At 48.4% G+C, this 13,848-nt stretch overlaps 1 protein-coding gene across 11 annotated transcripts in view; it reads right to left on the bottom strand.

Moving 5' to 3' along the window:
• The window catches only part of PPIP5K1 (diphosphoinositol pentakisphosphate kinase 1), a 44,871-nt gene that overhangs the window by 26,469 nt on the left and 4,554 nt on the right, over nt 1–13,848 (bottom strand). For all 11 annotated transcript variants that reach the window (XM_062642608.1, XM_062642609.1, XM_062642607.1 and 8 more), the window contains 16 exons: nt 13,646–13,820; nt 11,454–11,649; nt 11,275–11,365; nt 10,944–11,029; nt 10,553–10,707; nt 9,480–9,581; nt 9,046–9,207; nt 7,912–8,033; nt 7,351–7,452; nt 6,540–6,626; nt 5,384–5,459; nt 4,747–4,856; nt 4,088–4,173; nt 3,616–3,744; nt 1,266–1,387; nt 342–524 (listed from right to left, as the gene is read on the bottom strand). In XM_062642608.1, coding sequence (XP_062498592.1) covers nt 342–524; nt 1,266–1,387; nt 3,616–3,744; nt 4,088–4,173; nt 4,747–4,856; nt 5,384–5,459; nt 6,540–6,626; nt 7,351–7,452; nt 7,912–8,033; nt 9,046–9,207; nt 9,480–9,581; nt 10,553–10,707; nt 10,944–11,029; nt 11,275–11,365; nt 11,454–11,649; nt 13,646–13,792 — 1,956 coding nt within the window. In that variant the 5' untranslated portion in view covers nt 13,793–13,820. The remainder of the gene's footprint in view (nt 1–341; nt 525–1,265; nt 1,388–3,615; nt 3,745–4,087; nt 4,174–4,746; nt 4,857–5,383; nt 5,460–6,539; nt 6,627–7,350; nt 7,453–7,911; nt 8,034–9,045; nt 9,208–9,479; nt 9,582–10,552; nt 10,708–10,943; nt 11,030–11,274; nt 11,366–11,453; nt 11,650–13,645; nt 13,821–13,848) is intronic.

Genomic DNA, 13,848 nt, shown 5'->3' with positions numbered 1-13,848 from the left:
ATCTGGGATGCGGCGAGGTGCACTGCCTGCCCACAGCAACTGGGCAGCGTGCAGCAAACCATGAGAATTCTTCTTTTAGCACACCCGTAAGAATAAAATGCCCTGGGACTTCTAATAGGAGAGGAAGATTCTTCAAGGGGACAATGGAGCAACACTGAGGATTATCACCTGGAGAAGGGCAGGGGCCTGCCCTTTCCCTTCTTAAATTCAGTTTATATCCTGTCATCTTGAACTGATCTCAGAATAACCAACTACTGTTCACATACCAGCAGGCTTCACATCAAACCACCACTATTCTCCTTCCAGATACAGGAAGTAATAAAGCCCCACAGGTGCTTTACCTTTTCGTAATCCTCTTCACAGAACTCAGCATCCTTCTGCATGATCTCATGCAGTCGTGCCTTCACTCTGTGTTGACAGCTGCTAAGGGAATCGCTGTCACTGTCCAGGAGACCATTCATGTTGGCACTTTTCACCATTTGCACCAGGATGGGGGTCAGTTCTCCTTCCAGGGCCAGCAGACCCTACAGCAACACCAAACAAGGTTTCAGCTATGTGCAACCCAAGCAAAAAGCATTTCTGGTAGTTTCATGGCCAGCCTTCAGTCAACTTAAGTGAAATCCCAACTGTCCTTAAGGAGCAGTTATACAGCAACAGTACCTACAGTCACCAGTGACTCTGGAATGCTCCTAGAGCTACTCGACACAAAAGGTCAGCACAGCCTGCACAGCCCAGATCTGTCTAGGCAATTGCTGAGCAGACAACCCAGTCTGCAGGGAAATGGTGATACAGCAGAGGCTCTGAAGGACAGCTAAGGTCACCCTTGGCTCAAGCTTTAACTGCAGATGAACCTGTTTGCCCTCCACCTCACACTGCACCAAAGACATTTCATTTCCATTTTAAATCCAGCAGTCAAAGAATAACCACTCTGGCTGGGCAGTCATCCAAGAAACACTCATTTTGGAGGCAATTAATACTCAGCAACAGGTTTGAAGTGCTCTGACATCAAATACTCCATAAATAACCCCTTCACCAGCCAGAGTCCTATCCTGGACAGGATACTAAACATAGCATACATATGCAGCTACACTAGATTTCCAGTACTGCCCCATACACTTGCTATTTAGTGTACCACCATCCTCCCACCAGAGAGGGGGAAGCTCCTATGACAGCTCTTTATTTATCACCAGAGGTTTTCCTTTAGAACTGGCATATTTTAAGATTAATGTAGCAGACCTAACTGATGCCTAAAAGGGAGGAAGAACCTTTGCAAAAGCTGCTGCTGTCATCTGAACTCGTCCCTCATCTGAGGCATAGATCTTGAGATCATGACGGTAGGTGCTGTGCAGTCTGAGCAAGCCACATCCAGGGAAACCAGCGTAGTCACCTGGAACAGAGAACAAACTCAAAATGGATATTCTGACACCTGCAAAACTATCAGCTGAATATACTGCTTTAGACAACAGACTCCATTGTAGCAACGAAGTTATGCAGAGAATGAATCAATTCTATAGCCAGCATTTAGGCTTCTCCGAAGAAGACTGCTGCGGCTGTTGACAATGACTGCACTGGGATTCAGACTTTGCTTAACCTGGGAAACCTCATTTTGAGGAAAAAAAAAAACAAAAACAAAACAGCAAACATCCACCAGTGAAATCTGATGCTGCCCAAATTCTGCAGCAGCCCTCCCTGAGCACTCCACAACTGCTCTGCCTGCCTGGATAGCTTGAGATGCACAAACCCCTGCCTCCTTCGACGCGTGTCTGCCATCAGAACTGCAAGCAGAGCTGTTCAGCAGCAAGGCTCCTGGCTCCCAAAGCACATCTCACAGCACGAACTAATGGTTTGTTTATGATGGCTGAGTCAACCACAGGAGTCAGATCAGGAATGGCAGAAAGCGGCCCAGGCAGCTGGAGTGAGACCCTCCAAAGACAGTGCAGTGGTGACTAATTCCCTGCTGCCTGGAATCCCATGATGATTTTGCACAGTACCCAGTCACACTGCATGAGAAGATAGGAAAATTGCTCCCAGCTCTGAGCTCACAACTCAAAGAAACACCCTGCTAGACAAGGACAGACATAAGCCGCAAGTCAGCTATCTATCTGGACAAAGCTGCCATGTTCCATCTGCTACCCACGAACACAGCATCTCACAGCAAAATAAGATCTCTCCTTCTCCACGAGTGACTGTGTGAAGCAGACATCTCCAAAGCCATGACTCAGAACGACTGAAGTCACCTTGTACATGCTCACACCAAGCTCTACTGTGAGCAAGAGGGAAGCCACTCAGTGCTCACCAGATACAGAGCAGCTAGCTCAAAAATGGTATCGACTAACACCTTAGGGCTCAGCCCTACCTGCTGGTAACTGCACTCCACTTGACCAGAGCTCTGCAGACAGGTCTCCTCTCAGGTTTTGGGTCATTCCACTGCAATCAAGTCCCTGTGCTTCAACTGGAATGGCCTCTCCTGCACCCTGTCTTCTTGTCTCCCCAGTCTCTTGTCCAAGTCAATGGCTGATCCTCTCAGCTCTGGCTTCAGAGATCCACAACAGGCCTGGGAAGTCCCCAGCCTTTCTAACTCACCATTCCCCTGTTCAAGAATGGCACACAGGCCTTGTCATGAAGGCAGGATTAGCTGCTCTATAACTGTCCCTCAGATTGCAAGGCTGACCAGCCTCCTTTGGTCCCCCTTGTCATTTTTGAAGCTAGAAGTGACATTTCCTCTCCCCCAGCCCTCAGGCACACCCCCAGTCCCCACCACCTTTTGAAGATCATCTAGAGTGGCCTTGTAGTGACACCTGCCAGCTCCCACAGCATTCAAGGATGATTCTGCAGGGCCCATGGACTTACCATGTCCAGTTTGCTTAAGTATTCCCTGACACAATCCTCTTCCACCGAGGGCAACTCTTTCTTACTCCAGAAGGAAATTTATTTCATTTAAATTACCTTAATTACTTTCAAATTTAATTACTTAAATGGAATTAATTAAGCATACAAGTACAGGAGAAGTGGTATCCAATACTGGTCTCATCAGATCAATACAGCAGCAGTGTATGACTTCTGACTCTTTACTTGGATAAAAAAGGCAATCTTAGTCTTTTCCCTCCAAGCTCTTGCTGAGCTGCCTGTGTACTAAATGCTTTTCAGAGTGAGAATTATGGCAGAGAAAATATGGAGAAATTACCTTCCTATTCTCCTGGCTCAAGGCAGAATTCCCTTTGTTCCAAGGTAAGATTTCCTGTTTTCTACATCTGACCTAATTCCTTGTTAATCATAGGGAAATTCATACTTGCTGCATCAGAACATATCTTACTTGAACGGCTCCTCTTTTGTGAATACTGGCACATTAGTTGGAATAATGCTAATTGTGCTCCAAGACATGCTAGAGTTTACCCACTGCAGCAGACATCTCTAGCCAGCTTAGGGAGCTTTGGGTGCAAAACCCACTGGAATTGTTTACCCTATCCTAGCTAAAAGCACAAAACCAGTAAAGACCCAAGTCACACAGGCTGCACACAGCCCACAGACGTCTGAGCACCCTGCATGCTGGTGACTGCTGGCCTGGACAGTTTGGCACAGTCACAGGACAGGACCAGACACATGGGCAAAGCTCACCTTGGCCACCGGGGTACATACAGCGGAAGGCTCGGCCCAGCTCCTCTGCCTGGACTCTTCCTGCTGGTGTCAGCTCCCCACCCCACTTGAGCACCAGGAGAAGGGATGGGGAAGACTCTCGTCGAGCTTCTAGGAGACAAACAGCTACTCACTACATCAGATCTCACAGCTGAGCTTGCACGGGGAGAGGAGGGGAGGAAGAGGAGCTTGTCATCAGCATCCTGTAGAGTGTTATCAACACAAGCCTGACCCAAAATCCCCAGGAGCCAAAACAGCAGGTATGAAATTAAGAGACACTATTTTTTGAAGGCACAGGCTGACATTCATTAAATTCGAAGCATAAGCCCTGTGGCACCATCATGGTATGTTGGAACATGACATTATGCATCACTCCAACCCCCACATGTTGTGAGCAAAGGTAAGATATGGGTCACTAATCTTGCTTCCACATCCAGAGGCCAGGTTTCTTTACCTTCATCTTCACTTGCAGCTTTTGGATGTCCATGAGGCAGATAGGTTAACTGAACCTTACGGTTAATGCCAGAAAAATGTCCATACCTGTCACAAGGAGAGGGAGGGAAACAATTTAAAGAAATCAACCCCACTCACCTTTTGCCCAGAGGTCTCCAGGCACCACACAGCAAAAACACAGCACAGGCAAGAGACTTCATGCTGCAACACCAATTGCAACGCAACGCGAACATTTCTGCCATCTACCTGCGACCCAACATGCAGCCTCAAAACCAAACAACTCCCCCATATTCAAGTAAAAGATCCACTCACTTGCCTGCCCTTCAGCTGACAGCTCTCTGTGCTCTCATACCTCACTGGGGCTTTAATCAACCTTAGTTCATTTCTAGCTACATCTTTAAGTGAATCACAGAAAAAAAGCCTAGTCTGCCAGCACCCCAAGGAGAACCACATCCCTAGTGAGCAGAGAGAGCAGGGGAAGCAATCATAGCACAAAATCATCCTCTGAGCTCCACAGACTTGGCCTGAGCACAGACACTGCCTATGTATGCCACAGCGAGCTATGGTCCTGAGAGAAACCCTTCCTTTGCTTCTGTGATGCCAACACCAGACCCACAGCTCTAAGGCAAACTCACAGTGCCCTGAGATACGAGCCCTTACATCTCCAAGACGCTCTTTAGCTGTTCCAGTTTGGATTTCCTCTCCTCAATCTCACAGTCACTGTGGGTTCCCAGGTCCACCACAAGCTGCCGTGCAATGTCCAGCACTTCCTGTTGGGGAGCAGACAGTCTCAAGCATCCAGCAACTCTCTCTCGGACTCACCACTGTACTCCTGCGAGGCCTCTAGATGGCTTCACCCAGCATCAGGTTCACACAAACCAGCACCAGGGACACGTCACTTCACAAGACACAGCTCAGACAGGACAAATTTCATGCTGCAGTTTGGCTGATCCCCACCCTGTGCTCCAGCCCTGTTCAGAACCAAGCAGGGGCCTCCAACTACCCCACTCCCTCACCTCGACCCATCTTTCACCAGAGGCATCCACAGCAGATGGGCAAGTTGCATCAGGTCATTCCCATCCTATAGTCCTTGTATCAGCCAGGAACAGTTTCCATTCCACTCTCGGAATGGAACTGCTATCACCCAGCTGAGGGTGCACACAGTGAGGAATAAGAAAGGGAGTGTTTGTGCATGACACGGTTGCTCTTTTGAGAGCACCACCCTCCCAAAGAATTGCCTCACACTGGGATCTGTTTTACCTGCACGTTCCACACAGCAGCCCCAGAAAGGACCCACCTGTAGCTGCTCTGGTCTCTTCAGCTTCAACTTCCCTGTCTTGTAGCCATCATATTTCTCAAATAATTCAAAGAACCTGAACAGAGACAACAAAGAGCCCTGATCCAGTTTCTGCTGTTTTAGTGCTACAAGAACTGTCATCCCTCCATAGGCATTCATGCTCTGTTCTTCAGGGAGAACAAGTAGACCCACTGGCTCCTTTCTGTGCTTCAGAAATTCTGATAAAAACAAGTGTTTCCATCTTCAGGTACAAAAAGGAAGCAGCCACCAGCTTCCCATTTAGTGGGGTTGCCCTGGGTTCAGCTCTAACAGCTATTTTTCTGCTTTCTAGGATCTGGTGCAGTGCTGGGTTTTGGCTTTAGTCTGGGGATAACCCTGGTAACACACTGATGGTTTAGCTGGTGCTCAGTAGCACTTACCCCGACCAAGAACTTTTCAGTCTCATGCTCTGCCAGTGAGGAGGGACATGGGAAGCTGGGAGGAAGCAGAGACAGGACACCTGACCCCAACTAGCCAAAGGGGTATTCCATGCCACAGCACGTCATGCCCAGTACAGAATCTGGGGGGAGTTACCCAGAAGGCCCAGATCGTGCTAGGGTCAGGCTGGGTATTGGTCAGCAGGTGGTGAGCAATTGTATTGGGCATCACTTGTGTTTGTTGATGGGGTTTTTTTCCCCTTTCCTTTTTACTTTTATAGTCTCTCCCCTTGTTATTCCCCTTATCACTATTATTATTAGTGGTAGCAGTAGCAGTTTTGTATTATACCTTAGTTACTGGACTGTTCTTATCTCAACCCATGGGAGTTACATTCTTTCCATTCTCCTCCCCATCCCACTGGGAGCTGGAAGGAAGAAAGGAGGAAGTGAACGAGTGGCTGCACGGTGCCAAGTTGCTGGCTGTGCTTAATCCACAAAGGGAGCACTTCCCTTTGCAGCACCTAACAGAATTCACTCTTTCTTGCAGTGTTCACACAGAAGGTGCCAGATCCTTATGGTGAAAGGGGGATCCCCCAACTGGGCAGAAAGCATTTGCTTGAACAGAACCAGGAAAAAGCACTGCCTCCCATGCACTCAGCCCTTGTGCTCCTCCTCTTGAGTGAGGAAACAGGCCCTCCTCACTTCTCAGCAGCACAGCATCTTCTTGTCTTGACTCTTACCGGGGATGCTTCACTTCCATTTTCATCTTCTGCTTTGGGGTGCGATCTCCATGACGGATGACTGCAATAACACAACGAAGCTCCATCCTGAAGAAACACAATATACACCTGACAAATGTGCCCCTACGCTCCAGAACCGCCACCAGAAAGCAATTTCCCATTGTTCTTTCAGTTCCATCCTTTTGACAGCTGCTTTTCTCATCAGTGGCAGAACTCCCATATGAAACCAAGTACAAGGCTATAAAAGCAAAGTACTGCAGACACTACCAGGTCATCTGGTTTGCTATAGTAGCACGTACTTTGTTCACTTCTTCCATGCATGCAGGTGTGCTGAGGATCATAAAGAAACTTCTGCCATTGATCTTTTAGCCTCAGATGGTGGACAGTAAAGTGAGGGTCTGCAAGTGTACAGGCAATGTGAGTACTTCAGCTGATTGTTTTCCACCCTTTCCACTGGCAGCTCCACACACCTCTTCCCCAGGCAAGCAGCCTGCTGAACACTGAGCCAGCTGCAGTGATGCCCTCATCAGCTTCCTGTGCTGACCAAGAACCTGGGCCTTCTGAAAGCCATGTGAGCAGTTTCTGCAATTCCTGCAATGGCTGCTTGTCTGCATTCGCCAAAACTATGACTTGTTTACCATTCATCAACCCTTTTGTGTGCATGGCTAAGCCCTTCCACAGGCATTTCAGGATTGCAACCAAGACAGCAGCTGACAATGTCATGCTGCTGGATGATGTCTGTCCCTGGGACACGGTTTGCACTTTGTCCCTCATCTGGCCATCACCAGCATTCTCTTGAGAAGGTACTCACATGGTGCCTGAAGTTGTGGGGACGATGGGAATGTCTTCTGCCTCTGTTGGGATGGACCAGGGAATATGAAACTGGGGAGCCAATTCCCGCATGATTATATTTCTGGAAGAGATTATAATACAAATCTCACAAGAAATTCCATTCCCTTGGTTCTCCACCTTCTCCTTAGTGGTCCAAGCTGGAAGATTTGGAGAGCCACAGAATTTCCATTCATCATCCTTGCAGAGACATCTACCACACCATGGGCTGGCTAATCAGGGCACCCTAAAGGGACACCAATTTTCCTCATATCACCAATACTGCAGCTGGACTTAGCACCCAATGGAAAGTCCTGTAAGATAGCTGTCTAGTCTACAGCTAGATGTAAGGCCAACACAGGCAGAAGCTCCAGGGGCTAAAAGTAATTAACCCACTTCTCCCAGAGCCAAGCTCTCACCTGCTGAACAAATGTCCCTGCATGAACCACCTGCAGACCTCTCCAGCGTACTGATCAGCACCCCATATTCAGTTTCCTTTGATATGAGTTTCTTTACCTGCTATCAAAACTCTAATTTTACATACCCAAGGATTTTGGCACAGTCATCGTAATACTTCATGGAGTTCTTCACAAAGCTGAAGCCGTTCACATCGCAGACAAAGGAGTGGCCGTTTGCCCGCAGGAGGTCGAACCCACACACTGTTTGCTGCATGAGGAAGCAGAGGACACAGGACTCAGGTACGCTGTGAGGGAGTGCAGGAGGGGACAGCAGCCCGGGCACACACAAAGCAGCCAGTGCACACTGCGCAGCACTGCTCTGCTAGTGCTGCAGCCATTCTCCACGTTCTCCACTCCATGCCTGCCCCAGGAGCCTTGAAGAAGTGTGAAAATACAGCCAGCAGGAAGAGGCCCCTTAGAGGAGCCTTTACACCCTCACAGCTGTATCAAAAGCTCAACCCATGAGCTCCCGGATTAAGCTGTCAGTCACGCCCCACCTCCCAGAGATCTGAAAGCTTTAGACAAGAGCAGCGCCTGGCTCTCCTGCTCTTGCCTTTAGATCCAGCAATTTTGAATAGATGGACAGATGGACAGACAATAAGCAGTGCAGGCAAAGACATCCTTCACTAGGTGGAAAGTTGGGCTACAAGGTAGAACAAGCCCAAAGCTGTATGAGCACAACTGTATGGGTTGCAGATGGCAGTGGGGGTAGAAGCAGAAGCCAAGTGCTTCTGCTGTTGCCATTGCTGAACGTGTCATTTCACCATACCTAGACTCACACACTCACTCTACCTACCTATAAAATAGAACACAAATATGCACAAAAGACATATTAAAAATAGAAGAAAGCAGAAGAAGACCAAGTTTTGCACATAAGCACAACTAGGAAACAGTAAAGATGCGATGAGCACAGGTCAGATGGACAGAAGCATACTCAGAACCTGATATGAAATACTCAGATGTATGCTGGACACCAGCCACCCAAGAGCAGAGAAGGCATCTGCTGCAGGCCCTCCTGCCTTCCCAGTCATCTCTGACCAGCATTCTGCCATGGCCAGCAGGACCAGCTGCACCCAGCCAGCAGAGACAGCAACTGCCATCAGGCACCCAAGACTGCAGCACCAGACCCACATTGGGGTAACAGAGCTCAGCCTTCAACACTGAGATTTGGATCAGACATTCGTGGAGTATCCTGCCTGCACTGGAGATAAAACACAGACCTTAAAGGCTACGCAGACTTTCCGAGCAACTAGTTTCTCCATGGCAGTCAGCATGACTGGGTAACGGATTTCTTTCCCTTCACTATCCCGTTCAACCTTCCCATCCAAAGCAGGGGATTTGCGAGCCTCAGCATGGGCATAGTCCGGCCCCACAGTGTACACCTGGGAAGAGAAATAGGTGAACCTGACATAACCAGCTAGATTGACTGCAGCTTCCAGAAGGTGCTTCTACTGCAGACGCAGAGAGAAGAACAAATGGTATCATACACCTCCTGTTACAACTTACAGAACACTTGCTCCCCACTTTGGGATCCAGGCTGCACAGTCAGCACCTCGCAAACACTCACGAATCTAAGTAGGACTAAGCAGGACTGCCCAACTTTCAGGAATCCCAGGCCTGCTGAAGGATGGAGCTAATCCAGACTCTTCCTTACCTTTACATCAGTGCCATCTGTAGGCATAAATTCCTCATAAATGTATGAGCCTGTCTTCCTCACACTGCTCTCTGGGGAATACACACTACTCCGGCTGCCAATCTGAAAGTAGAGAATAAACACCTCAAGGAAGAGCATGGAGCTCCTTTTCTTAGATGGAAGAACAACAAGAGTAAGTTTCATTGCATAGGCCAAGAATTAGCAGAATGCCTCTCAGAACTCCCACCTATTCCAACACACTTATTTATATAGGACAAAAGAGACTCCAAAATGCAGCCTCTTCCAGGCTTTAAAGACAAGAAAAGTTATTACAGACCATTAAGTTGACTCCAATCACTACAAGGATATGGAACAAAAAACAGTGGCTAAGGACCCAGAAAGAAAGGAGCCTAGCTAATAATCAAATGAGAATAAAGGATGATGGGCAATAATCAGAGCCATTTAACTTCCTTCTCAGACAGTTGACTGCTCTTATGGGTATATGATGATGTTGGTTTCATTTTTAGTAAGGCTTTCGAGACAACCTCAAGTGGCATGCCTGCACGTTACCTAAGGAACAATCCATTTATTAATGGCAGATATGTAACTGATTGGAAAAAAGAAACATCACAGCTATTAACTGTGTGCTGGTGAAGTGGAAGTGCGTAAGGGCAGATGCCCTGTGCAATCTAAGAATGAATACCTCATTTAACACGTTTTCAAGCTACACTAAGCTGAGAAGGGCAACAATGATGCTAGAGGACAGGAACGTAAGTTTAAAAAAATTTATCTCCATAAACCAAGGAAGTGATCTGGAAAAAACAGCATGCAGCTCAACACAGAACATGGCTCTGTGACTGCTAGACAGGACACAGGTCAAACAGGAAGGCAAGGTCAGCATTACCACTAAAATATGCCCTTCTGCAATTCTCAGATAGATGGGGTTGAGCTAGAAGTTCTAAGGTCTAGATCTCCCCAGCACAAAACCTTCCCTTCCCTTCCACCTGCCCCCAACACTCCTTCCTGAAGCCACATGGGTTTCAGAGCCACATATCTGTTGGTTCTAGCACCAAACCTGGAGTCCCCCTCCTCACCTTCCGAAAGAGCCGCTGGCTGCCCCCACCTGCTGACGTCGGGTAGTAAATATACACATTATGGTCTTCAGCACTGACTGGCTTCTCTACAAATGGCTTTGGGAAAACAGCTCCATTTACCTCGACGTGGTCCTCTCCCTCCACCAAGTTGCACTCTGGAGACAAAGCACAGCAGCAGCACTTCAGGAAAGGGTGCAACAGCCCCAGTGCAGAGCTGAAGCCCTTCAGTCCTGGCCCGACAGACAGTTCTGCTGCTGGGAACTTTGTTCACAAAAAACAACAGACTTGTGAATCAGGCCTCTCCAAACTGATCGTCAGCACCTGCTTCTTGCAGAGTATCTGAAACAGTGCAGTACGCGACAATGGCTTTTGGCAGAGCCTGGACACTGACCTTCTGGCCTATCAGGATCTCGATTGAGCACAGCATAGCGGGGCAAGTCTATTCCCTCTTCTTGAAGGATCCGATACACTTCACGCCTGTAGAGGACAGAAACGGTATCACAAGAGTCTAGAATGTCCTCAGTAAGTGCCAAGGCTTCACTCCCACAGATGAAGAACAAAGTCAAATGAACACAAAAAATCCCCAAGACCGAGAAAGGTCCCCTTCCTCCCCATCTCACTCATTTGCTTGTGGCCAGGAAGACGAAGTTTGCAGAGCACGCTGAGGAGAAGAGTCACACAAAGGAAGAGGGAAAGTGCTTTAATAGATCACACACACCTACCTGTCCTGGATGTAATACTGCATGTCAAGGTCATTAATCAAAAACGGCTTGCACAGCTTGGCATAAGCAACTGCTTTATCCAGGGGGAATCCTGAAAGACAAAGGCAGGGAGTGGAAAATGAGTGGAAGGTCCCTTGCTCAGATCTCAAGTATGCTAAAGCCTGCCACAGACTTTTTACCTTTGGAGTGGAAGGATATGAGGCAGTCACAAGAGGGCCAGTTTTCCACCGGTTCATTCAGGATAACATCTTCCCCCATGATCACCACTGTGATATACTCAAACTTGCACAGACGCTCCAGAATCTGCGTCATGGGCTTTGACTTGGACTTTTTGGTCATGGCACAGATTCCAACCACAATCTGCCGTTCAGGTGGCTAAAGGAAGACAGAGGTCAGTTTAGTACTAAGGGACTAAACTTTTCATACTAAGTACTAAATTCAATAAATTGAATTTAAACTATAACAATGTAGAAATGCAGAACAAACATAGAACGCGTGACATCCTTGTCTCTAAATTGGAGAGACATCAATTTGATGGACGGACCACTCGGTGGATAAAGAACTGGCTGGATGGCCGCACATAAAGAGTTGTGGTCAATGGCGCAATGTCCGTCTGGAAACCAATAACGAGTGGTGTCCCTCGGGGATCGGTGTTGGGACCGGTCTTGTTCAACATCTTCATCGCTGCCATGGACAGTGGGATTGAGTGCGCCCTCAGCAAGTTTGCCGATGGCACCGTGCTGTGTGGTTCGGTTGATACCCTGGAGGGAAGGAATGCCATCCAGAGGGACCTCGACACGCTTGTGAGGTGGGCTGATGCCAACCTCATGAAGTTTAACCATGCCAAGTGCAAGGTCCTACACCTGGGTCAGAGCAATCCCAGGCACAGCTACAGGTTGGGCAGAGATTCAGAGCAGCCCAAGGAGAAGGACTTGGGGGTGTTGTACTGATGAGAAAATGAACATGAGCCGGCTTCAGTGTGCGCTCGCAGCCCAGAAAGCAACCGTATCCTGGGCTGCATCAAAAGGAGTGTGACCAGCAGGTCGAAGGAGGTGATCCTGCCCCTCTACTCTGCTCTCCTGACACCTCACTTGCAGTATTGTGTGCAGTTCTGGTGTCCTCAACATAAAAAGACCATGGAACTGTTGGAACAAGTCCAGAGGAGGCCACGAGGATGATCAGGGACTGGAGCACCTCCTGTATGAAGACAGGCTGAGAAAGTTGGGGCTGCTCAGCCTGGAGAAGAGAAGGCTGCATGGAGACCTCAGAGCAGCCTTCCAGTATCTGAAGGGGGCCTATAGGGATGCTGGAGCTGGGCTGTTCATTAGGGGCTGTAGTGACAGGACAAGGGGTAACGGGTTAAAACTTAAAACAGGAAAAGTTTAGACTGGATATAAGGAGGAAGTTCTTTGCTGTAAGGGTGGTAAGATATTGGAATGGGTTGTCCAGGGAAGTTGTGAATGCTCCATCCCTGGCTTTGTTCAAGGCCAGGTTAGACAGAGCCTTGGGTGGCATGGTTTAGTGTGAGGTGTCTCTGCCCATGGCAGAGGGGTTGGAACTAGATGATCTTAAGGACCTTTCCAACCCTAACTATTCTATGATTCTATGACTGCGGGTTACCCATCACAAAACCATGGCTTCAAACCATAAGCTGAGACACTGGAAGTTAATGCACTGACCTGCAAAGTCAAGACTCCACAGCAAAAACATCTGGGAAATGAAAGAGTTTCCAGTCCTTCACCACACCTGATAAATAGCTCCGCTCAGTATGAAGGTACACAACACTGCATGGGTTTGAACAACCCACTTGCAACGGAGACTCTGGGTACAAAGGCAATGGAGATGATGCTGCACTGGTGTATGGTCCCAGTTAATTCATACAGACAGCAGCAACATTCCTGCTGCATGTAGGCCTCATACAGAGCACCAAATGTTACATTTAACATGATGCTAAATAGGGGCCAAGAGCAGTCAAGAGATGGAGATCATTCTCCTTTCTGCATCCTGTTCCTAGAGATTACAGAAAAGAATGAATGTTTCCTTTCTGCAGACACAGCTCTGCCCTTTTCACAATTCCCAGAATTTGTCTCAGAAATTTCCCTGGTGAAACAGGAAGGTTTATGGGAGCACCAAGGTTACGCTGCTAGGACAAAGAAATCTGCTGTTGCACCTGAAAAAGACCTGCAAGCAAAAAGGCTGGGATTGCTGCAGCATGAGGAGTGAGCACGGCAGCACAGCGATGCCACACAGCCTGTGCCACGTCCCCGGGAGTCCCAACTGCCCGCAGCCTCAGCAGCAACCACACAAACCCTGGCTGAGACCCAGGAATCGTGCACAGACGCTCCAGCCCAGAATGCCGGCACCTCCTTACCGACTCCTCCTCTTCCTCATCTTCAAAGAAATCTGTTTCGTCTGTCTTCATGTTTGGTCCCAGAAAGTCCGTCTCATCATCCCTGGAACCGACAACAAACCTGGGAGTGGAGTTCTCTCCCTCACTGGAGGTCGTCAGGGACGACATTGCAGCTCCGGTGGCCGACCATTCCGCTCTGGAATCCCAGCATGCAGAAAGGAAGA

Source organism: Pezoporus occidentalis, unplaced genomic scaffold, assembly GCF_034315485.1.
Source record: "Pezoporus occidentalis ecotype Australia unplaced genomic scaffold, CSIRO_AGI_Poc_V1 ctg72, whole genome shotgun sequence".
NCBI classification, from domain to species: Eukaryota; Metazoa; Chordata; class Aves; order Psittaciformes; family Psittacidae; genus Pezoporus; species Pezoporus occidentalis.
This window is presented reverse-complemented; position numbering and strand designations above follow the sequence as displayed.